Raw genomic sequence first — 26,449 nt, 5'->3', positions numbered from 1 at the left:
GTGAGAAAAGCTCAAGAGCAGCTGTTGACTTGCTGTGTTGTCACAGCTGCGGAGTCAAGGCTCTCTTTGCTGCAGTCGCTCACACAAAGTCTAATGTTATTGCACACATACACGTGCACACGCACCAAGTCAGCCATTAAGTGGCATTAGAGCCGTTTGAGAGTGAGCAGGTGAGTGCTGCTGAATGTGAAAGTTCTGTATGACTGGACCATTCCTGCTGACCACTGCAAAGTGCTCCCACTGATCACCGCTAATGTCCTCCATCACAGTTTACGCTCAACACTCTGGAGAGTGTGTGTGTGTGTGTGTGTGTGTGTGTGTGTGTGTGTGTGTGTGTGTGTGTGTGTGTGTTGGAGAGAAAGGTGGATAATTGGGACAGATGGGTGAGATAGGATGAAAAGAAGGAGGAGGGCGAGCAGGAGAAAGAGACAGTTGGCATCGATTTTAACACTCTCTCAAGCCTTTATTGACATTTCATTTAGCTAATGAATTCATTAGTGCTTCATAGCATAATAACCTCTACTTGATAACCAGGATGATCCCCCAGAGGAATAGTGCTGCCTATACTCTGCTGCTTCTCTATTTTCTGGCTCTTCCAGTTTGATTCTCAGCTTTCTTCATTTTATTTTTTTTTATTAATCCACCTTAGCTTTTTTTCCTTCTACCCTGCAAGTTTCTTCCCTGTTTGTTTGGAATGCATTGTGTAGCTTGTAAATGAACCCAGCGTCTGAGGTGACATAACCTGCCAGTCTCTTAACAACAGCGCAGCGTGCCCTCAGGAATGGAGAAATGAAGGAGATGCAAGATGTTTGAGCATCCTCAGCCTTTACTTATCTGTAGGTGCCTTTGTGCTTCTACTCCTGTGTGCGCGCTAGCTTTGTGGCGCTTGTTCATTGGAGATGGAGATGATCTTTATATATTTTACTGACAAGTCTTTATTTGTGCATCTTTGACTTGCTACCTCCTGACACACACACAGATGTACACACACGCACACACAGCTTTGACTTGAATGAATTCAACGACCATTTGAACTTCCACAAAAAAAGTATTTTTCAATCACAAAACGTTTGATGATTCATCCCCGAGAGATTGTATTTTTACACATTTACAACCTTCCATTTGGACTAAAAGTTCTACCTGACCTCTTTATAATTTGGAAGAATTTATTAACTCCAGTTTGGGTCCGATGTCTATGGCTTCGAGGGCAAAGATGCCTGCAGGGCTGATTTAACCTGCAAGGGCTTTGCGTAGGAGTGTGCGAGCATATCTAGAGGGCAAAGAGTGGCTGAGCGTTTGGTAATAGTTGTGGTAAAAGAATAGCGAGGGCCTCTCGTGCTGATTTTATAGCCACAGGATGAGCAAGCATCTTTAAAGCACAGATCTTGGCATTATACGCATGTTGTGGGAAAGACACGAATTCTGTAGACTCATACGTGTCTGCTCACAGGCACAGCAGATGGCCAAGCTCTCATTCTGTATATTACCTGGGGACAGATGTTTGTCTGTGTGGTCATTAGTGATCACAGCTTCAGATAATCACCTGGAGACACACCAGCACATAAACACACACTCACGTACAATTAGTGAGTGTTTGATAATTACTGGATGTTTGATGAACCATCTGGAACAGCAGCTCAGGCGGAAACTGAAAGACACGCTCATAACAAAATCATACACACAAATACCCAAATCATAGTAATCAAACGTGTATCATTGAGCTTGTGCTAGAAAAAAAATATATATGTGAAATTGCAAAAAATAAACTAAGACAGGTGAGAGAAGAGAAGATGAAAGCATTTTTGCTTCACAGTCATTAGGATGTCACGTCTCATTCTGGGTTCGGTCTTATCCTCTTTAATTCCCTTGACATGATTTTCTCTGCAGTATAAACTTTGCTCCCCGCCCACCCTCCCTTTTTTCTTTTAAACTATAATTTGCAGCTAGCTTATATCTTCCCCTCTAACCATTTCTCTAGCCACTACCTTTGCTCTCAGCCCCTTCTCCCTGACACACCTCTTATATCCATCTCCTATTGCTTCTCATCTCATCTCTGAAGCCCATTCATTTTTTAGCAGGTCAAAGGTTCATCTGTTTAGGCGTTTGAATTGTGTGTGTATGCGTGTGTGTGTGAGAGAGAGAGAGACAGAGGAGGAGCGATAGGTATGCTGTGTGCGTGTTTGTGTGCATATCTGTGTACAGTATGCCTGTACGGGAGCGTGTGGGTGATGGGAGTAATATTGCAGTAGCAATATTGCTGAAAAATCCTTCAAGGGACGAAAGTGCAGAGAGGGTGCGCTTTATTTGATGGTCGGTTTCTCTGTTCTTCAATAACCTCCGTTTTACTCCTCTGCCTTTTATTCTGCCACTCTACCTGGATTCATTCTTTCATATAGGTGATGTAGCTGCAACTCGCTAAATACAGCCTGCATATTTGCATGTGCATAGCCTTACAGAAATTTGCACCTGCACTCTTGATTACCTGCGTGCGTTTTGGCTGCTGACACGGAGGCCAGGGTTAAGAGCAGCTCAGACAAATTAATTATCTCTCCTCTGAAGAAGGGATGACTCACTGAAAGAGAGGCTATGAACCAGCACCTCCCAGTTGAGCAGAAGCCCTGGAAATTCTCCCAGCTTAACGGGGACCAAGGGGCTCCTTCTGAATAAAGCAACTTGGATTTCTTTCACAGCTTGATCTTCACATCATTTTTTTTTCTCCACTTTTCATGTGCATAAGGGTGATTTATAAAAATAACTACGACTGAAAGAAATCGAGCAGGCACTTTGCATTTAGAGATCAAAGTGGCAGAGGAATTTTAATGCATATGAACAAGTTTTACTTCCCTGGATTCGTTGACATAAGATCAAGGCTTTCATGTTTTGCTTTGCTGTGCCTTGAACAGAATAGGCTGTTATGGTGCACTGCGATCTATGTGACTTATACTGGTGTACTGCTGGTACGCCAGTATAGTCACATAGATGGCTCAAAGTCATACCACATATTAAATTAACGGAGTGACTTAGATTACTGTAAAACATATGAAATTTAAAGGTTTCTCCATTGTCTAGAAAATAGGGATGTAGTGCTCTGCTATCAAGTTGCTATGATGGCACATGTACAATCGATCTAGTACAACATGGTTAGAAACCTTTACTTACTGAAAAAAGTCATTGTTGGGATCAAGGATTCAGAACGTTGAAAAGGGTATTACTGAGCTATTACCTTTCTTTTAAAGTCTCTGTGAACCTGATAAAATCATAGTACAAGCAGGGCAAAAATACATGTAGTATTATCATAACATCATATGAAAGTCCATGTGTGTTCATTCTTATGTGCTCTCATGTTTATGTATTACAGCAGATAGGACCTACTAGGACATTCTGATAGTGCAGTCGGTCATGCATCAGTAACAGTGCATCGAATTATATCAGAGTTACCTCCACCAGCAGCGTGAGCCATGATGCAGACACTAATAATTCATGCCGTTTGCTTGCGTCTTCATATCAACAGTGATGGAGCAAACAACCCGCCGTAATTATCATGAGCAGCAGCATTCCTGCGTTTAGCAGATTGGAGATGGCAGGCGCTCAGCTTAGCATTGTGCAGAAATGCCCTGGCTGCGTGCTGCAGGGATGGCAGGATCACAGTGGTCTACGAGCAGCCTCCAGCTACGCACTAGGCCTTGGCTAACGGCTTCATGGGCAGTGTGCCTGTTTCCTCTGTCTGATTGTGCATGTATGTTTGGCATGTTTGTGTTTCAGCATTTTTGGACAAGCCGCCCCTGGGGTGGGGGGGGCTTTCTTACCCTTGCTGTGAGGTATATTCTTACCCTGTAGTACTGGATTAGTTTCAACAGTGAATGGGAAGACATGGAAACAGCAGGAGTGGAGGTGAATGGAGAGGGGAGGAGAGGAGATGAAGGGAAACCCTACAACGATGAGAAGAAATATGTTGGTGGAGTGCGTGTGTGCCTGCATGGCGTGGGTGCTCATCAGTTTCCCTAAGATTCCTCTGCCATATAACCCAGAGGCAAACTCAAACTCTGTAAGATCTATTTCTCTCTGCTTGTTTTTGTCTCCTTGTCTTTCACTCTCTCCTCTCCACTTACCTATGCATTGTTATACGATTGTTTAGCTTGAGTGCAAAACATGGTTGTCTTTCAGGAAAGGCAACACATGTTCTGTGCAGTCCATGGGATTTTGAGCATATTGTCTTTAATCACTGGGTATTGTAGGGTTGCAGCTGTTGAGTGCTATTGTCATGTACAGTATAACCTTTATGAATCTGTATTCACAGCTCAAATGAACTTGGCTCTTCAAGGTATGACACAAATGAGTTTTTTTGGGGAGGTTTTTTTGCAGAAAGCATTAAAAATTGTATGAGCCATGCCCATCAGAGAGCAAGCCAACATGTATGAACTTTGTGTATTTGGCTGTTTGTGGGTGTGTGTTTGTGTTTATGCGCAAGAGTGTGAAAAATAGCAGCGTGTGATTTATGTAAATGAGTGTCATCGGCCGAGGAGAAGGCAGAATTCCCAGGCCTGATGAGTGGCTTAATGATTCATCAGCCTGGCTGAGGCAGGCATCAATAATGGATGACAGAGTGGGTCATGCAGGATTGCTCGCCCCTTGATTAAAGTGCTCCACAGCTAAACGCCTCACTTCCTCCCTCTTCTCACCCTACCTTCTATAAGGATAAATACAGAAGTGTGCGGTACATGCACATGCACACACACACACACACACTTGTGCATGTGGTCACACACCTCTTCCTCAATCTCTTTCTGTACAGCTTAATGTCATCTCACCTCTCACATGCTTAATAAGCTCTCATCCCCTCCTCATCTCCACACTCTGTTTCTTTGGTCTTAATCCAATCATAGTGAGTAAAAGAGGCAGAGAAAGGGGTAGAGAGCGAGAACAAGAGGGGGGAAAGAAGAAGATGGAAAGTGCAGGAGAAAAGAAGAGAAAAGCACAAATTAGGGCTTTATGATTTGTACAGAAATGGAAACCTTCTCTCTGGAGATAAGACGGGAACATAAATGTTCCTTCTTTACCCACAACACACAGAGTGGAAGGAGCCATTCTGCCTCTGTCTCTCGCTGTAAGCTCTTTGTGGGTGTGACAGGACAAATCTCTGTCTATTAGGGGACATAAACCTCTAAACCCTGAGCTACACGGCCATACATACTAATGCAGCCGTACTGAGGGCTGGATACAAGTTAGGAATGATAGCACGGGACACCCAGAGAAAGAAATGAATGTGGCAAGCAGGATGTTGAAAGCAGAGAAGAGAGTCCTGGCGGGATTTAAATCCTGGCCAGCTCCAGGTCTTAACTGCTACAAAATCATATAGCACAGCAAAACCAGCTTTCAAAAAGTTGGACTGTTGTGCATGACAGAGCAATTCACTCAGCTGGCGTGTAAGTCCCCAGACAGTCTCCAATTTCAGCCTCTGATCTGTAGTATCTCTAGCCATCCATGCACTCGCACTGTAATGTGCCAAAGAAAAGATCACTCACTTATTGGACACACTCGTGTTATCCTCTGATAGCACAAATGAGCCAACACACATACAGTGAAACACTCACCTACATGAAAACTTCAAAAGAATCCGGAAGCACAATGTCTGAAAGAAAGCAATCATTCCTCAGCGACTCTTTCCTCGCGCGTACTCGCCACTCATCTTTGCAAGTTTCTGACTTGGCGAGACTTAGTCGAGCATTAAGAGTAGTGCGTAATCTTCGATCATATTAATCCTCTCCTTTAAATCTGTCACTTCCCAAACTGATTACCTTCATCTCCTTAACTTGTCTTTCACTCTAATCTGTATCATCGCACTCTGACAGATTACAGCCCTTGTTTGATCCCTTTAACAGATCCTCCTCAATCCCCTTTGAAGCAGTCAGTCAGCTGCCTTGCCTGGAGTGTGATTGACAGCACACGAGTATAAAGAAAACGTGGGTGTGTGTGTCTGCTTTATGTTTGCAGGTCTAATAACTTAACAGTGCTGTATATCCATTTATCCATGCAGAGTCTTCAGTTGTGTCTGTAATTTAAATGTCAAGAGTGTATCGTCCATATATTTCTACTTTTTTTTCTTTCTGCTATCTGGGAGGAGAAAAAAAATTAATTTTGGAAGTGACATTTAGCAAGAGAGGAGAAAAGCCTAATAAGCCCAAGGTTTGAAAGACATATGACTGACAAGTGTTTTTAGTGCATAAAGAAGAACCAATAAGGAGGAAAAAATTTGGAGGAAGAAAAAATATAAATAAAAAAACTGACAGAAATGGTGGGTGGAGCAATCAGAGAGAAAACAGTGAAAGAATAAGAGATCATCACATCTCACCAGTCTATCCTTCTAAAGCTCTTCTGATATCATTTTCACCCCTCAGAGCAGCTTTGGAGAGAATCAAAGAGGAAAACAAGAGTTGCCAAAAAAAGAGACGGCACACAAAGCATTGACAATATACGCATTTAGAAACAGCAGAGACGACGGGTAAAGTTCAGCTCACCCACCATTGTTCTCACCATCCTTTGTCTCCCTGTAATTGGTATATGATTTTCGCTTTGATGTGCAGTGAAAGAACAGGAAGGGAATCTTTGTCTTTTTCACAGAAACAAATGCAAGTCCTTGAAGAGCACAGCGAGTAAGTGAGAGGTAGGATCATAAAAAATACATTCAAAGCCACAGTGGAGACCACAGTTTGTAGAACACCTGGGTATTCCAGGAATTTACATGCAGGCGTTCACGCTTTTGTGTTTGTGTCTCCCAAAGAGCGCAAATTGAATTCACAAAAATCCTAGAAAGCACCTATGGGTTATGTTTGTTCAAGTGGCGAAAATGTCTTAAGATGTCCTCTGCTTTTTGTGTCTGTAAGCTATGCTCTACCCGAGTGAATCAGTTTAACTCATGCCGCACAAGCCAGAGGCTAAGTTCACATTGTATTCAGGATAGTATGAACACAGAGAGATTGAGTGAGGAGGGTGGCGATGTTGAGAGGTGGACAGATTTTAAATGTGGGCACAGAATAGGATTGATCAATGGTAGAGCGCTTGAATAACTCCGTGAAAACAAGGTAGCCCTGTTGAATAGGGAGGAAAAATAGAGAGAGACAGAGGGGATGAGGGCAGGGAGGGGTGGACACATCAGCAGTGGGAGCTTTTTGGCCTTGCATTGTGATGGACAGGGAATTAAATTTTGATTGCTTGCTGAGTGATCGTTTGGTTGGGCCTTGTGACTAATCATAGATTTATGGCTTCAACAGGAGAGCACTGCAATTTGTCGATGCTACAGACTCCCTACTGTAGCCCGACACAAAAGCAGTGCAGCTATTTTGAGGCTTTTGAATAAAGTTCTTTTATTATTTTTTTCCACTTCTTTTATGTTTGGGTAGTATTGCCTTTAAATCTATCAACAGAATATATATTCTTACAGATATGTTCAGACCAGTTTTTGCTTACAGCTGTAACATTGTTTAGAAATGTGTGAAAGCCAAACATACAGATAGACTGAAAGTATTTACATAGTAACAAATTCTAGGCTTTCTGATGTGCATTTTAATAAAACATAGACTGCAAAACTAGAATACTTGCTTCCAACTAGCTTGAAAGTCAAAATTTGCTATGGCCACTTTTATTCTTCAACACAGCCTGAACTCTCAAGCTTTTTTCATCATTTCTTTAAGTAGCTCTCAGGAATAGGTCTTCAGGCTTCTTGAAGGACTTTTAAAGCTTTTCTTTGGCTGTTTGCTGTCTTTTATTCTGCTCTTTGTCAGTATGATCCCACACTGCTTCAATTATTTTGAGGTCCGATGCCAATCATGACTGCAGGTGTTCCACTGTGTGTGTGTTTTTTATCCAGGTGTGCGTTTAGTGCAATGGCAGTGTGTTTTACATGATGCTGTCAACAATCAGGAGACTCTTTCCAGATGACATTGCATGATAGATCAAAAGCTGACAGTATTTTTTGTTGATTATTCAGTCCAGTTCTGACATATGACATAGAAACTGAACATTTAACAGTATTTCCTGAAAACCGTCTTTTGTCTGATCATTTCCTAATAACATTTACATTTACAATAATGGATTACACAGAGGTACGGAAAAGATTTCATCACAGCAGCTGTCTTTCTGAAAGAGCTGTAATTGAGTTTAAGGATATAATTCATCCACTGTTATCTTCTTCAGTGCCTTGCGCCAACACAATTCAGAGCAGCTATCTGAATGCTACTCCCACAGAGGTTGATTATCTTGTTAATATTTATACTTCTTCACTGCATACCACTTTAGATACTGTAACTCCTCTGAAAAAGAAGTACCTGATTTCCTAGTGTAACTCTCAAACACTCACCTTAAAGCAGATAACTCGTAAGCTGGAGAAATCATTTCTTCACAAATAAAATTCTAACCATTAGAGAAAAACTTGCTCATAATCATCTCACAGATGTAACATTATGTACAGTTAACTTCAATAATTACTTCCTCCAAACCATCAACGTGTCTTTCAGACCTCATTCCTACAAGACTGCTCAAGGAAGTCCTGCCATTAATTAATGTTTCAATCGCAAATATGATCAACCTATCTCTAATAATCGGCTATGTACCACAGGCCTTCAAGTTGGCTGTAGTTAAACCTTTACTCAAAAAGCCATCTCTAGACCCAGCAGTCTTAGCTAATTATAGGCCAATCTCCAACCTTCCTTTCATATCAAAAATCCTTGAAAGAGTAGTTGTCAAACAGCTAACAGATCATCTGCAGAGGAATGGTTTATTTGAAGAGTTTCAGTCAGGTTTCAGAGCTCATCACAGCACAGAAACAGCTTTAGTGAAGGTTACAAATGATCTTCTTATGGCCTCTGACAGTGGACTCATCTCTGTGCTTGTCCTGCTAGACTATTAGAACAATTAGAGCACGCTGTAGGTATTACAGGTACTGCACTGAAGTGGTTTAAATCATATATAATGAATAGACTTCAATTTATTCATGTAAACGGAGAGTCCTCTTCACACAATTATAGAGTTCCACAGGGTTCCATGCTAGGACCAATTCTGTTTGCATTACACATGCTTCCCTTAGGCAGTATCATCAGAAGGCATAGCATACATTTTCACCGTTATGCAGATGACACACAACTTTGTCTATCCATGAAGCCAGATAACACAAACCAATTAGTTAAACTGCAGGAATGTCTTAAAGACAAAAAGACCTGGATGACCGCTAACTTTCTGCTTCTTAATTCAGATAAAACTGAGGTTATTGTACTCGGCCCTGAAAATCTTGGAAATATGGTTCCTAGTCAGATGCTTACTCTGGATGGCATTACCTTGGTTTCCAGTAACACTGTGAGGAATCTTGGAGTTGTTTTTGACCAGGACATGTGCTTCTATATTCAACTTCAATATTCCTTCAATATTGAACAATTATGTAGGACTGCTTTCTGCCATTTGCATAATATATTCAAAATGAGAAACATCCTGTCTCAGAGTGATGCTGAAAAACTAGTTCATGCATTTATTACTTCTAGGCTGGACTACTGTAATTCATTATTATCGGGAAGTCCTAAAAAGCCTCCCATTGATCCAAAATGCAGCAAGAGTACTGAAAGGTACGAGAAACAGAGAGCGCATTTCTCCTATATTGGCTTCTCTTCATTGGCTCCCTGTTAAATCCAGAATTTACAATCCTGCTCCTCCTATACAAGTCTTGAAAAATCTTACTGACCTTATACTACCCTATCCAATCACCCCATTAGAGCTCTTTGCTCTCAGACCACAGGCTTACTTGTGGTTCCTAGAGTATTTAAAAGTAGAATGGGAGGCAGAGGCTTTCGTTTTTAGGCGCGTCTTCTGTGGAACCAGCTTCTAGTTTGGATTCAGGAGACAGACACCGTCTCTACTTTTAAGATTAGGCTTAAAACTTTCCTTTTTGATAAAGTATACAGTTAGGGCTGGATCAGGTAACCCTGAATTATCCCTAGTTACATCGCAACAGGTCTAGGCTGCTGGAGGATTCCAGTGATGCACTGAGTGCTTCTTCTTCAGTCACCTTTGTCATTCACTATGTGTTTATACACCTTTCTGTATTTAACTATTTGTTATATTCATCTCATAAATAATAACATATCATTGTTGGGGTTTTCTCTGTTTTCTTTGCATTATTGTAGGGTGCCGTAAAATACTTACCCTACTTACTTACCTTACAATATAAAGCGCCTTTGTTGTCATTTTGCATTATATAAATTTCATGTGTAATTTGTCATACCTCAGCCTTTTCTCCTCGTTTCCCTTCCTTAAGAATGGGTTCATCCACCGTCCACTGAGATCATTTCTGACGGTGTCAGATGGGCCAGATGCATCTCTCAGGTCCTGTGTCAGGTCTTTAATGGATTTTTTTTTGTTTCTGAAGGACATGATTTTCAGATACTGTTTATCTGCATTAGATATTTTTTTAGGCCTCTCACTTTTTCTTTTGTCCTCCACTTCTCCAGTTTCCTCATTTTTTGTGCGTCTAGACAAAACAGAGGTTCATTGTTATTGTGAATATTACATCCAATGTGTAATTAAAACTGGAATTTTATCCTTTCCCATTTTTCCTCATTCAAAGTCCATAGAGAGACCATACAAATGTGTTGTATATATGCTATATGTGTGTAAATATTTACTGGACTGAAATAGCAACAATTAAAAATAAGAATCAGATTTAAGAGTAAACATAAATGTCCATGTCAGCTACAATGGATGCAAAGAAATTAAGGATTGAATCTATTCTTTGTTTCAGAAATGGCAACAAAGGGGGCAGGAGAAATAATCAAATAAAATCTCTCGCTATTATTTACTTATTCAGTTTGGTTTGTGCATGCAGCTCAGCTTAAAAGGTCAGAAGGAGCGGTAACAATTTGTTATACTTCACGGTACTCACTGATGATGTCATGGTGTAGAGGATTGTGCTTTAGATAGTTACAGTTTACACACACACACAAACAATGAAATATGGCACACCTGACAGAAGTTTACTGGAATACACATTGTGCTTTTATTTGCTGGAGTCTCACTTTGTGAAATATTTTAGCCTTTCTACTTTCTCTTTAACAGAAGTCGCTGGTACTTTGAGAGATTATGAAACTCACTGGTACTGAAACATCTGTCCTTTTGGCTGTGAAAAAGCCCTAATGACCATATGTATGGTCAACACATCTGTGATTTTGGCTGTGGTTATTCCATCTACTTGTTTTGGCCATACCTCTAACTGGCAGTAACGATCTGGAGTAAACAAAGATATACAAACACACGTACAAACAACATCAGACAGTTGCGCACAGACAAAAACACCGTAAAGCCTGGGCGTAGATTTTTCCACAGTAAATGGAAAAATGTTTGGGTAGCACAGAGCACGCAGGCATATTAAAGGCAGTCAAGGGAGATACATCGGGGCTGCAAATATCAGCTCATTAACGCTAAGCTATCCTGCTTGGCATGCATGTTTGTGCACAAAAATGTCTGCCACTGAGCTTTACAGGTCATTACAGTAATGAGTGGCAGATTAATGTAAATGATTTGAGAGAGCAGAGCGAAGCACAAGGCAAAAAAAAAAAAAAAACTTGCTGAATTATTTTTAATTTCAATTCATTTTTTTTCTGTTCATTGCCGTTGCTAAGTTAGGGTGATAATTATAGCGGAAGATAATTAAAGATTTAATTGGGCTTGATAAAACTTTTGGAATTGTTTATTGAATTGTTCTCAAAACCAGAGGTAACAATTAGAAGTTCTGTAAAGTCACATGTCTGTTTGTCATAGTTTATGCTTCTCACCTCGTCTCCTTTTCATCTCTTTACCGCTGAAACATCTAAAACCTCCAGAACAAACGAGAAGAAGAAAAAGATTTCAGCCAGTAAGAGAAAGAGAGAGAGCACTTTTGGATATCATGCTTCATATAGGCCATACACACATTCATGTGAATAACAAACAGGAGCATCAGCTGATAACATAGTGATCAGTCCTTTTATATAAGTCAATTAAAAGAACAACAGCACATTATTGAAAAATTAAAATATACTCTCTAATAGTAAGATTAAGGCATCATCACAGACGGCATGCATAAGCGAAGCGAAATTAGCAATAACGAGAAAACTGCTAATTGGCCTGTATTTTGTATGCTCTGTGTCTGCAGCTGCTCTGCGACGGTAAATTCTATAACAATAGTTTCTTCAAAGTTGGTCATACTCATCAAGTTTTTACCATATTTTTTCCTCCACCCCCTGCAGTAGAAGTTCTCTTCAGTGGAAGTTAATATATATGAACAGAGAGAATCTGTTTCTATCAGTTCTGTGCTACAAGGCTCGCTCTCGCTCTCTCGTCGTGGATTTATTATGCATGCACGAGTGTTGTTTTGCCCTATTTTTTGGATTTCACACTGAACCGGGATTGCGATTAAAGCTCGTGTTGCAGTGCTGTTAACAATTATCACATCTGATCAGTTACATTCGAGTAGGTCCGAGCCAAAGTGCCTCATAATTTTGAGGAGATGCAAAATTTGCACTTGTTTTCCAATACTGTTCAAGTGCTCTCCACTCAGATTTGTATCTATTCCCGTTCATTTTTAAGCACACTGACGAATATACAGAGAAAGGGAGAGGCAGAAAATAAATAAAGTGAAAAAGTACATGAAATGCTTCCGAAATTTGCAGTAATACAATTACAATATTTTTATATCAACATCTCTGTGTTGGCTGTGTGTATATCTCAGGGTGTCATGTGGTAAGTGTAAACATATTGCTTTTTTATTTGGCCATTCCACTTCTTTAGTCAAATAAAAAGGTGTTTCTTATCAAATTTAGTCTACAGTTTTAACTAGTGGGGCACAAAGTAGGTGCCAGCTTCAACAAATGCCAATATCCTGACCAAATGTCCAACTGGGTTATTAACAAATAATAACTATGTACAACATAACATCAAATAGCAACTTACAATAAAGCCTATTAGAGCTCAGCACATGCTCACAATCTGAAACAGCTGGTGTTCTTAGCACACACCCTAAGCAGGGCCACCATTAGGGAGTTTTCCCACTAAAATGTCATTGCAGATTGGTGAGGGATAAAATCTGTGGTCCCCCTTTGGGCCCGGGTCCCCAAGCAGCTGTGAATAGGCACGCCTATTCACGAGACAGTGTGACTGGCTTCATCCCTCGATCCTTATCAAAAATGAATGTTTTTCCTTCGACCATGCTCCACTTGGAAACTTCCCTGGCAGTGAATTCATCATGTCCTTGGAGGAGGTCATGATCTCTCCGCATATGTCTCACCCAAACAACCACTTTTGTTTTACATTAGATCAAAGAAGTGAATGGCTCTCAAAATAATGTTACAGTATAGCTTTAATATAATACCAGCGCAAAAGCCTGTAACCGTTCTTCATTCTATCACTGAGTTGAATCTACAAGAATGTTGTTCAATATTTAATTACAACTTACAAGAAAGTGACCAGTGAGGAGGGAGAAACAATTTAGCTCGAGGGCAGCAGGCAGGGAATGAGATTTTAATTCGTTATTATAATGCATTTGATTAAATCATAACAAACTGTCACGTCAGTCACGCAGACAACAAATTGTAAACGACTACAGACTATTTCTCCCACTGTTTACCACGCCGAGCATAAAATGAAAGCTTCAAGTAAAGTGTTTTCAGCCCGAGTTTTCTTTGATTTTTCAGAATACATAACCACTCATACACTCTTACACAGACACCACATAAATTTGTTTTTTGACTCAAAATATTTGACTATCCTATTGAAATTAGCTCAAGTGGCTTTCAAAGAGTCATATTTAAGTTATAATATATTTCAGAGATATGCCACCAACTCCATTTTGTATTTTTAAAGGGTCCTAATTATTCTGCAAGAAGTTTCTCATTATGGCCTGCATGGTTTGCTGCTGTAATTCAGCTCAGTCAGTGAAGTATCCTATAGCTGTCTTTAGCTGGAAATCTTATTAATTAATTACTTGAAAACCTCATAAATTCATCCAGCTTCCTCTTTGTCCTTGACATGGTTCCACCTGAGTTCAATTCAATGTCAAGATGTAAGAGTTACATTATGACACTGATAAGCATATTATCATATGGTTCTTTGATTTATGGTGCTGTTCAGCAGTCTTGAAGGTCAACTCAGAAATGAAGAATTAAAAAAAAACAATGTAGTTACAGTTATTTAAAAATCATCTCCACAAGCCTCAGTGCAGCATGTTCACTGCTAATGAGCATTTTTTGATTTTATATACCATAGGAGTCATCAAAAAGAAAAAAAGGGGCAGTCTGAACTGTAATGATGGCAGTGAATCAGAAAAGGTGCTGCCACAGTTTAAATCTCTAGAACTCCCAGACGTTCCCAAAAGGATATTCATGTTTGGGGGCATTTTTCATGAATATATTGTATATCATTAGTTTGCAGTGCACATATTCTCAAATGCTGACAAACCACGTCTGTAAAACACTTTAAGCGTGACCTGTTCATTTCCACAGCAGCTCAAAGACATTAAACTGTGTGTCTGAAACTCTGGTCATGGTCCAAAACGACTCCTATTTGTGGCACAATTTCAGTTATAAAAAAGGATAAATTGGCACTTCTCCTACAAACTGTGGATAAGCGCAAAGAAAAAGAAAAAAAGCATGGAAGCTCACAGCTCTGCACAAACACTCACACGCATAATCATGCAAACAATCACTGTCCATTCAGGTCTGCAGATACATCAGTTGTGCTTATTCTGCAAACAGATTCATGCCAGTGAGGTAAATTGAGGTCTAGATTAATTTGGCACCAGTATATCAGGTTGACACATTATGTGTGACTGTGCATGCATAAGTGTGTGTATAAGAGGGGACTAACTATGTAGAGGTGTTTCTTTAAGAGTGCCTATAGTGGAAACTTGTATGAGATGTGAACATTTAAACCAAATGAAAGCTAGCGCGCTTGATTTCAGCATTCAGAAGAAAAATGGGCAACCTCTTGCCAAGACGCTTCTGACATAAACAAATGGCCTCCGAGTTGGCCCACGCACGCACACTTAAGTGCACGTTTCGGCTATGATGCGTTCACACCTTTTCTCACGTCTTTCTATGTATATTTTTCTCGTTGTTAAAAGTAATTATCCTGACAGAGTCAGAGAGGTGAGAAGAAAGGGTTTGGGAAAGGCAAGCGCACAGAAATATACAAAACCTCTCATGTACACACATCCACTGACATTCACTTACACGGTTCCTATGTAATCTTGCATAAGCCATACAGTTGACCAATTCACAGCATTCATTATCTCAATCTTATCACACCGGCAGCGCTCAAATGAGCACTGCTCCGGGTGATTGGATCATTTTCTTGCAGTGACTTAAGCCCGTGAGGCAGATCAATACCATGCACTCTTGGAACGTCACAGGATCAATGTATATTAGTTACCTTTGTGTTGATTTTAGTATAGGAGAGTCCTACCACCCTGTCCTTCAGCCTCCCTTACCCTTCACACATACTGGATAAATTCCTGCACAGCCAGAGGAAGAGCAAGTTATTTTGCAGGTTAATGTATGTGAGTAGAGTACCTGGATGTAGCAAATAACGCTTAATGATGATTGTTACTGGCAATAATAACGCTGAGGTGCTTGTGAGAGTCTGTATGTGTGTTTGTGATGCAGGCAGGGGTTATTTCTCCTCTTGCCTGCACTCTTATCCTCCCCTTCTTTTCCTCTCACCTCTGTTCCTGTGTGCAGGCATATTACGGAAACAAATTGGGGCCAATAGACTCTGTCACTGCCTGACCCGGGACTCAAACAGAAAAAAAGAGGATGCCAGAAAGGGAGAAAAAGGCAAATAGAGAGGATGAAAGGGAGTGGGGAGTGTGAAGTGAAAGAGAAGAAGAGTGATTTGAAGGAGGAGCATAAAAAGGAGGGACGGAATAAGTGCTACAAAAGAGAGGGAGCGAGAGATAGAAGATGGACAGAAGGAAAGGAAAGAAGCAGAGAGAGAGAGAAAGAAGTGACAACCTCAAATTAAATTCCCATCATGTCAGTGTAGAACAGAATTCAATAGTGTTTATTGGCAGCCCCTAGCCTCAGGGAAATTACATTCTGAAGCAGAGCATGGCATGAATGCACACACTCCTCAACACACACACACACAGTCACACACAAGGAAGCAAACACATCTATTGTACACAACACTGTGCATGTATTCAGACCATAAAAAAGGCCCTCTGGCTGATGTGAGCATGCAGACAAGCGATTTACTCCCTAAGGTCCGTGTGCCATTTGCATAGCGGTTGTGTATCTGTATCTCTATCCATGTGCTATTTACCTGCATGTCTCTGTGTGTATTTGTCTGTACAAAAAGTCCAAGTTGTGCGTTTTAGATGCTTAGGGGTTTTTTTTGTTTGGGGGGGGGGGGGGGGGGGGGGTGTCATTTGTCAAACATCAGTTTCCTCACAGAGAGATTCAGACTATTTGCCATTTTAGCACATACACAAGTTTCTATTATAGCGGCTGTATTAAACGTGTCCCCCGGCTCAAGTTGCCATGAGCACAGGGCTTTGTCCAGCCTCCAGCAGTGGCAGCAAAGGCATCATGCATTAATGGCAAGCCGTTTAACAGTTTTATGCAGAGCACATGCGGAGGCTAATATTGCTGATTTCTCTGGGATGCAGATTTCCTCTAAATGGCTAACAATCTTCCATTCTTGATCCCCCCCCTCCCCACTCCCTGACTCCTCTTGCTCTCTATCTCTACCTCTCTAACCCTTTATATCGCTGTCTGTTTATGCCTCTAGCTTGAGTCTTTCTCATTTCTCTTTCCCAATCCGTCCAACACGTTCACTCATTCTTTCCATCTCTTTCTCCAGGAATGCACGGAGAGGGCTTTGGGTTGCTCGGTGGAGGATGTGAAGGCTCTTTTCTACTGTGAGCTGTGTGACAAGCAGTACCTCAGACACCAGGAGTTTGACAACCACATCAACTCCTACGACCATGCACACAAACAGGTACACGAGATGCACACATACACACTGTGTAGGGACACAAAAACTAACACACGGGTTCTCTCTCTCTCTCTCTTTTTTTTCTTTTTAACCGTATTTTCTTGTAGAGTTTGGGTGTGTTAGTATTATGCGTTTTGATGGAAAGCTGCTTTACATGTCCATGTCAGTCTGCCCATTGGGCACAGTTTCTCACCAGGTAACAGTAGGAGTGTGACAACCGCATCATTTCTTACAAGCACACATACTGAGGTGCCACACTTCAACTTGAAGAAAGCACACAAGCAAACACAAACAGCCTATACGCACACACCCAGCACTCCAATTATATTTTAGATTTCCAGTTGAACAGGCTGATATAAAATTAAATAGCCCACATTGATCCAGCACAGGGTAATTGAAGTCGTAGCACCTAAAGCAAATATCCAAAGACGCTATAATAAAAACAAGATAATAATAAAAAATGAGTCTCTAGTATAAATGCTATAGTAGAGTTAATAAAGTAACTGTGGTGCTGTATATACTAGACATACACAGTAAATAAGTATTTTGCTACAACAAGTTTTATGTTTACAGATATTAATAAATGGGTCATTTTGTCTGACAATGTGCGTTATAACTTTGCAAACTGGGCATGAATCAAAAAAGGTAATATTAATGGGAATTATCGGAAAGTAAAAAGTTATTCACAAAGCCTTTCTTATTGTGTGATGGCAAATAGGGACATTGTTATGACCCAATAGAGTTGTCAGTGATCTGACAAATGTTAAGAACTTTATCCAAGCAGCATGCAAAAACCAGGGCGAAGTCCAAAATTTTCTTGTACTTTATCTTGTTTCAAAACTTCTAGATTTTCAAGCAAAAAAAAGGGTGGGGGGTCATTTATCTACCTATTGATTTTTATCTCAAAGAAGTCAGACTGTGCATTCTTTGAAATACTGTAGCTCAATAGCAATGCCAACAGATGAATACTCACTTATAGCACCTTTTGTAAATGATCACATTTCTAGTAAAAACTCTACTCGGTTTACAAAAAACACTCAATCGATTGCAATCCACACAGCACCATCACCACAGGCTAAACACGGAAAAAGTCACCAGCATCATCACTAATGGGGCAACTTTCACTGACTGACTGGCCGGCCCGCATAGCCGGAGTTTTCCCCTCGAAGCTGAGAGGTTTGCTGGATGAAGGTTTGAAGCAAAAACAGCATGTTGTTTATTTTCAGTTAACACATCAGAAGCTGTTCAAAATACATTTTTCAGATATAGTTTAGAGAAATATTTGCAGACAGTGAGGTTAAGATAACAAATATTGGAAAGTTCGGTGTTCTTGATGGTGTCTTAGTTTTGGTATGCAGCTGAGATTCTAGGTCTGTGTCTTTGGCTGGCTTTCATTGTGTTGCACATATCAGAAAATCACCGATAACAGAAGTAACAGCACACTAATTTGGTAATTTGGAATCTAATGTCTCCGTGAACCAAATAGGGAGAATGATTTAGCAGAGCATTAAAAGCAAAGCAAATCTCCTAATTTTAGAAATAAGGTGATAGTACAGTGTGTAGTATGAGTGCTTAAAAGGGTCTCCAGGAATTTCCAGGAAAATTTCAACATAGCTTCTGAGTTATTACTGCATGAAAAATAAAATGACTATTTTAAACAAATACAACACAGTATTGCAGATGTACACCAGGCTTGTAAGCCATAAATTCATGATAGAATAGTTCTTTTTTACCTCTAGGCCAAATCTCAGAGCTGTTGATTTGTATGTCACTGGTACATAAAAATGCATCTAAAATTCACTTTATTCCTCAGCTTGTACTTCCTTCAAAAAGAAAAATATTCAGTACCAAATAACACAGAGCTATTAGTCATAGCTTAAGTATGATTCCATTATTCCAGTTTGGACAAGATAAGGCCAATGGACCATTAGAAAAAGCCTCAGCAGCAGGTTTTCTTCTGCATTCTGCGTTCACATCCATTTTCATACACAACCTCCACTCTGGACTAACAAGCTGTAGGTTCTTCTGATAGCTCATTCTCCTACAGCTATCTGTTGTCTTGCCAAGGCGTACACTTGCACGCGCAAACATACAGACATGCACTTACCCGTGTACACACTCATCTTCAAATGCAGGCAATTTCTCAAACAAGCCAAGCCGCTTCCCACTTCTGAACACCCACACTATGTATCATGAAATAAACATTAAATAAGACTGTTCCTCCTCTGTCATTGTTCTTTGAAAATAAATTGAGGCAACTGCAGGCCAATGTTAATGCTTTGTTTTAGCCAGCGGCAGGCACATGAAACGAGCTGCATGAGGCACTGAGCTGACAGTAGCCACTGGCGCTGTAGGAACACACACGCGCACACACACAAGTACAGAAATGCATGTACACTCTGCCCACAGAGCAGACAACAGATGAAATTCTAGCTGAAGACAGTTTCCCTGCAGGAGTATTGGCTTTGGAGAATGGAAGCTGATTGCGTTTGCTCTGTCTTCTTTCGCTGTCATCGATTCAGGGATAAACATGTCTGAATACAGGGCTTTATCAGCATTTACTGCTGATTACAGAAATTGCTCATTACAACAGAATTACACTCCCTTTTAAATAAAAGGCAATCAGCCCATTAGCATGGCCACTCAAATGCTACCTAAGAATACATCATCCTTCATTCTAGGGCCCTAGTGGATATGAATCAACTCTGACTCATCCATAGTTGCCTCAGCCTGAGCACTCCTTAACACATCTAAAGGAATATTGATCGAAGCTTTGACAGACGCATTGAGCTTCACAGCACATAGCAAGGCTTGCATGTTGGAGAGCAGGAACATCATTTCCTGCAGTTGGGGACATGACATCAACTTTGAAGACAAAAGTAGCCACTTTTAAAGTTGAAGTATGTCTGTCCTATGTATTGAGCCAAAATGGTACTGTGTGCAATATTTGATTTGTCTCTAAATATAGTTTCAGGTCTGCCTGCAGTAGGACATGGTTTAAGAGAGAACAATAACCTGGAAGAGTGCAAATGCGGCAGGAAGCAGGAAGTATTTATCCTCATATATTTCATCTATTACAGACTGCTCTCTCTCTCAGGCATTGCCACTGACATTTACAGTACAACAACTCTTTTTTTATAGCACAATGCAGTGCAACAAATTTTTCATCCTTAGGCCTGCTGGCTCCATTCACAGTTGTTCATTATGAATGCCTCCGTGCTTGAACAAGATTAATATTTCCCATAGAATACCATTGGCATCACAACGACTCAGGGCTTTTTGATGTACACTAGCATATGATTGCTCACATCTGCAGACATTCCACAAGAACTTAGATAGTGTCTTTAAGGAATACGAACCGCATGAGTGTTGATTCTATGGTATATACCTAATGCTGTCTTCAGTGAGCTGACATGGATGCTAAGCATTGAGTGATAATGTAAAAAGACACCAGCTTGTGCAAGACTCAGCTGGGATTAACCTGAAAACTGTCCGCTCCTGCACAGCATCTGGGTGTGAAAGAGAGTGACTGTATAAATAAATCTGATGCGTAAGAGCCTAATCTGATGCATGCGTGCGTGTGTGCATGTGTGTGTTTGAGTGTGACACATATTGCGTGGATGGATAAGATAATGGTATAACATAATCTAAAAATGAGTGCGGTGTAATCCTGTCGCAACTTGCACTACAGGATAAGAGTATATATTGTAAACAACAAATCTTGGATGCGTAAACTATGGAGCAGCTGAGATTATGAGAATATGTGATTCAATAAAAAGGGGAAATAGGATGGATGGTGGTGCACAATACTGCAGCTATCCCCAAACTCCCGAGTCCCTCCTTACCCTTCAGACATGCACAGACAAAAAGAAAGACACCAGCATCCGTGCACATATACCTGCCAAGCATGGATAAAGAAGGGATTAAAGTGTGTCAGAAAATGGAAACTGGAGAGAGGCGCATGAATCATTGTTTCCCCAAGAGAACTGGTGCACCTATGGCTATAGACATATAAGTTCATATAAATACACACATGTGTAAAGCTGAACTAATTAATAATTATCCTGTAATATAATGGAGGTAAAGACCAACCAGTTTGCTTACAAAGTGCCCACAGACACACACAACACAAAAAGCAGTCTAGAAGAAAATGTCAGGCCTTTACAGCATTTAATCTTGTGCCTTTGTGTTTGGTAGTGTGTCATTCTAACATCATCAAACAAAATGTCTTCTTCCCTGTTTCATAGATTCAAAAGTACCTCTATTTGAGCTGTGATAACTAATAAACTGAATCTATGGCACACAGTAGGACTGAAGGGCGCTAACCAAAATGAAAAATGTTGCTCTAATGGTTCAGAAAGAGCAGCAGCATCATGAAACTGCCTATTCCGCTCATCTCAACCACACATGTAATCTACTATTCACTAGTTTTGGTGTTTGGTTTCAAGCTGTGTGTTGAAGGAAGGGTCCTTTCTTGAAGACTGAATGGAGTTAATTGGACATGAGGTTTGGAGGAGAACATCTGCAAACACTGCTGACTGATGTGTATGATCTGAAAGACAGCTGCCTGCAGAGAGCTTCCTAAAACTAACTCTTTCTTACTTCTCCTCTTTCTCCCACCCTTGCATCTCCCCTCTCCGTCCACATATGGATTCTGTCCCTCTCTCCATCCCTCTTTATCTCTTTATTGCCATTTCCTGCAGAGGCTGAAGGAGCTCAAGCACAGAGAGTTTGCTCGTAACGTAGCCTCAAAATCATGGAAGGACCAGCGCAAGCAGGAGAAGGCTCTTCGGCGTCTGCACCAGCTCGCACAGCTGCAACAGGAAACTCAGCGGTGAGTGGGAGGAGTGTGTATTCGTGCATGTGGCAGCATGTGTGTAATGAGACCAGGGGCAAGAGTCCTGGGGGAGGGGGTCAGAGTGCGTCACATCCAGTCAACAATTCGTAGGCTTGATGGATGCGTCCACAGATGTGAGAGCGCTCAGCTGGCTTAGCTAGGCCACAGGTCCACAGGTGAAGTAAATATATCATGAAGACACACTCTTGCTGACACTCGGAGCATCTGATTCATTTGTAGGTGGAGGACATGAGGTTTTAGTGAAAAATTAGCAGCAGAATAACCATGAGTAAATAAAATGAGCAAAGTGAATTGTGAGAGGAAACTTGCTTCCCGCCTTGCTCACCTAAAGCAATCAAAACAACTAATACAATAAGACAATACATCATGCAATAATCAACTTGATTGCAACTATTCCCTGTGCAATTAAATGTGTTTCCTATAATCAGGTAGCAATATGTGAACAGCATTACTGTGACTACCAATAGAACGCACCTTTCCTTTCCTTCTCTTCTTGCTTTCTTTCTTTTTCCTTGTTAGGTTATAAAGATAGAGTCTATACTAAAAATTTAGGTCCCTTTCCTTTTTATATACTCTGCCATCTATTAGTCTAAAACTCTATCGATTTCCATAATATTCAAACAATTAATGTTTTCATGACTGCATTAAATTTAAGAGTAAGTGTCGTAACAGCAGCTTTGAGCTGTGGTAGAAAAGTTTGCATTGTTGCATAACCTCACCCAAAAACGATGCCACAGTAAGTGGCTTTGTGTAAATCTAGAGTGATGCCAGGAAAACTTAGACAAGTATTATCAGCTAAAGTCACATATGCTTGTCCTATCACATCTCGTTGCAGAGTCCAAAGAAGGACCTATGGCCTAAGACGCACAGTCAGAGCTGTGAGTCAGAAGCGTGATAAAGATGTGACACAAAGAGACCGCAGCCCTAAGGACAGACCTGAACCCTTGTGCCAGCCCCAGCGATCCACTTCTACACAGCCCAGGACAACTACTGTCAGCTACCCGTCAGAAAATCTGTGCAACTCTGTTTCCCAAGTACCACCGGCCACTGCTCTAGCAGAATCCCCACTAGTGACTGAGACAGCCGATACAAACACTCCTGCAGTGAGCCCCCAGTCTTGCCACAGCCTGTATCCTCAGCTGCCTCTCTCTTCACAGGGGAGAGTGGGAGGCAGACTTGGAGTATCCTTCTGTTTCTCACGCAGGGGGCCTAGGCTGGAGCCTTCTGCCTCTGTTTTTTCAGACCTGGAGGAGGAGGAGAGAGAGAAGAGGGAACAAATGAAAGAAAGGATAAGGGGAATAATTGAAGATATTGACAGGGAAATTGGGGTAGCAGATGAGAGGAAACACAGCGCAAGTGAAAAAAAGGATAAGTCTGGCACTGACAGTGTCTTACCAAGCGACATGCACCCGTTCCCAAGAGAGGCCATAAAGGAGGAGGAACAGATTGAAAAAAGAGACTTAGTAAAAGAACACTTTCCTATTTCCACATCAGCACCTGATAATCAGAGTCATGATTCGCTGTTCTCAGCGTCTCAGGTGACCGTATGGGGCATAGGATCAGCAGTAGCACACACGGATACCAAACACACAGAAGGCAAGTCAGAGGAAAAGCAAGAAACGGAGAGCGAGCGGGAGGCGAGTCAGGATGTGTGTGTGCTCGGGAAGGATGGCTCTACCCGTCTGAGATGGCCTGTCAGTTTGCTTAAGTTCACCAAGTCTCAACCACACATCTCCTACAGCTGCAACCCGCTCTGCTTGAACCTTCAACGGCCAGAAAAAGTCGCAGAGGATCTGAAGGACTCACAACAAAATCAGTTGTGTTCCCTTTCAGATGAATCAAAACTACGCGTACCAGCTATTCTTAAACCAGACACTCAATCGTGTTTACAAAGACAGATAAGACAAGAGTTGAGAGCACACAGGGAGAAAAAAGCTGTGGAAATTTTCAAAGCAGAGCAACATATCGATGTGGAGACAGAAGCACACCTGTTCCTAAAGAACAAAAACCTTTTATCATCAGAAAGAAGGCCAGAAAAAGAACGATGCATGCTAAGTATGGAGAACTGCATGCGGGCAGCTCCCCATCCATTTGACCCCACTCATAGTGACAGCTCTGACACAAACTTCCAGAATCCTCTGGGAGGCAGATTAGAGGGTGCGAGAGGGATCAGGGAGAAAGCCTTCACAGTCCTGAGCTGTAAATTAGAGTCTGTCACCCAGCCTGGCACACAGGAGATGTGCATCAGTCCATCCAGGTGTGAGTGTGGGAGTGAGACAATGTGCAAGTGTGCCAGTGCTCCACAGCCGTATGTGGGTGTCTCTGAAGTATCACACAAAAAGAGGAAAGCCAGCACAAAGAAACACAAGCTGGGGAAGAGAAAGATGGCTGAGAAGGAAAAAACTTCAGACAAGCGCCAATCAGCAAGGTGCAAAGTGAGGAGTGTTATCTCTACAGTCTCCACTGGAAGAGAGAGGAGAGGAGAAACTGGAGGGAGATGGGGAAAGAAAAGGAGGCAAAGAGAGACGAGGATGAGGAAGGTGGGGGGAGCAGGGAGCAGCTGTCTCCTGGGGAGATGTGAGGCTGAGCCAGTATCTGTCTCTGTCAGGAAGAGGAGGCCTCATAGGAGCCACAGCACTGAATGCCAGTCACAGCCAGACAGAGAGCAGGCAGAACACTCCAGCGTCTACTCCCATCTCAGCAGACACACAGCAGACCGAGACACCGAGAAGGAGGGAAAGCGAGACGGAGACGCGGCGACTTTTCCCTGGCGGTCTCACTTCTCCTTACATTCCTTCTCACCAGGATGTAACTCAAAGCTGTTTTGGGAAAGGGGTCACCATAGCAACCCCAGGAGTTTCATTGACTGCTGTTACCCTGACAACAGCTGCTGTAACAGCTCGATGAAAAAGCGAAAACTCCTCCACGGGGACAGGAAATTCATTCATAGTAAGAGGAAGAGTTTGAGGCATCGTGAATTCTGGGAGGAGAGGGGGAGGGAAGCACAAGGGCATTCAGGTGGCCGAGACAGAGGCCTGACTTCAGGTACAGAAGAGTGGGAGTGGATGAGAGGGGCCTGTCCTGGAGGTAGTGAGGAGGTGAGGTCAAGGACTGGGTGGAGCTCGAGGAGCAGAGCAGTGGAGTGGGATAAGGCTGCAAGGTTTAGCCCCAGTCCTAAGCGCTGGGGCAAAAGGCGCAGACATCTTAGCACTGAAGATGTCGACTGGGATAGATGGACATGGGGCAGCAGTGACAGCTGGGAAGACAGGGGGACACACAGGTCCACATCAGGCTCCAGGACAGGAGCTGACAGCAGAGACAGCCCGGGCGGTGCAAGGATATGTGCAGGCACCAGACGCTCAAGTTCAACACACTTCTCGAGCCCTGAGTGGTGGACAAGCAGACAGACGTACAGCTGCCAGAGTGTGATCAACACACAGGACAGCAGATGCCACAGCCCACGCTCTTGCAGCCCTTGTAGCAGCACCAACATGTCTGAGCTGAGCTGGGAGTGGAGCAGGAGTAGCACCTGCTCAGGAGTCACTATGGATGGGTTGACAGTTAGCTCCTGCAAGACGTCCTCGGGGGCTGCAGAGGCCAGTCAGCAGGCAAAAAAGCAGAGCAGCCTCACGTCTATTTCATCTGCCCTCTCCTCGAGCCCGTTCACACATTCATCTCCCAACAGATCCACTTTTTCACCGACAGTTCCAAGTGTCAACACACATAATTGTGACCGAAGTCTTTCACAGCTAAAGGATTCACAGTCTAGCCAAGGGCCCTCTGCCTCTGTCAACACGAGGGGCCCAGGCACAACCCTTTCAGCTTTATCCCCCAGTAAGTTACTGCTACAAAAACCATCTAGGTTGCTTCTGCCCCTTATAGGAAAACTACCTGCAATTCAGCGAAAGGCTCAGAAGAAAAAGGGGCTGCTTGAGAAGAGTCAGGAGAAGGAGAGAGAAGAGGAAGAGGAAGCTAAGAGTTGTGGCACAGATCCTGGAGCAACCACTAACAGTCAGAAATGCTCTCCAGTTGGGTCAAATCCCAGCAGCATGCCAAATGCCTGCCCATCACAGATTAGAACTGACGATGAACAGACAGGTGGAGAGACAGCTCCGCCGATCAGCTTTACCGCTGAAGAGATGGACAAATATCGTCTCCTGCAAGAGCAGGCAAGAGAGCACATGCAGAAAGTCCTGGAAAACATACAAGAAAACACAGACAAAAACACGCAGGCAAACTACACACACAACCTGCAGACAGAGAACTGTGGGAATTCAGAGGAGCAATACTCATCTCCGCAGCCTCAAGCCCAGTTAATTCACACAGACACGATGCATAAGCAAGTACACCACACCCTCCAGGTCAGTCTCCCACTTCCACACGTCAACCCACAAGAGAACTTTAGTCAGCCCATAGCTCTGGGTGTCCCAAACCTCACCCCACTCGCACCATCTTCCCCTCTCTCGAATCTCCATCACATCATTTTACAGCACACAGGCCTATCCATGCCCCCTCACTCTTCCTCGACTTCCAGCTCACCCCCCTCTCCTGCCATCCACCCACAGCCAGTTCCACTTCCTCACC

The 26,449-nt window shown here is 42.2% G+C and overlaps 1 protein-coding gene across 1 annotated transcript in view; it reads left to right on the top strand.

Annotated features, from left to right (window-relative positions):
* znf804b (zinc finger protein 804B) overlaps positions 1 to 26,449 on the top strand; it is a 37,437-nt gene that overhangs the window by 5,203 nt on the left and 5,785 nt on the right. The window contains 3 exon segments of the mRNA XM_080896635.1: positions 16,873 to 17,010; positions 21,711 to 21,841; positions 22,701 to 26,448. Of these exon segments, the coding sequence (XP_080752761.1) occupies positions 16,873 to 17,010; positions 21,711 to 21,841; positions 22,701 to 26,448 (4,017 nt within the window).

Source organism: Rhamphochromis sp. 'chilingali', assembly GCF_963969265.1.
Source record: "Rhamphochromis sp. 'chilingali' genome assembly, chromosome: 11".
Taxonomy (NCBI): Eukaryota; Metazoa; Chordata; class Actinopteri; order Cichliformes; family Cichlidae; genus Rhamphochromis; species Rhamphochromis sp. 'chilingali'.
Note: the sequence above shows the minus strand (reverse complement) of the source record. Positions and strands in the feature narration are given on the sequence as shown.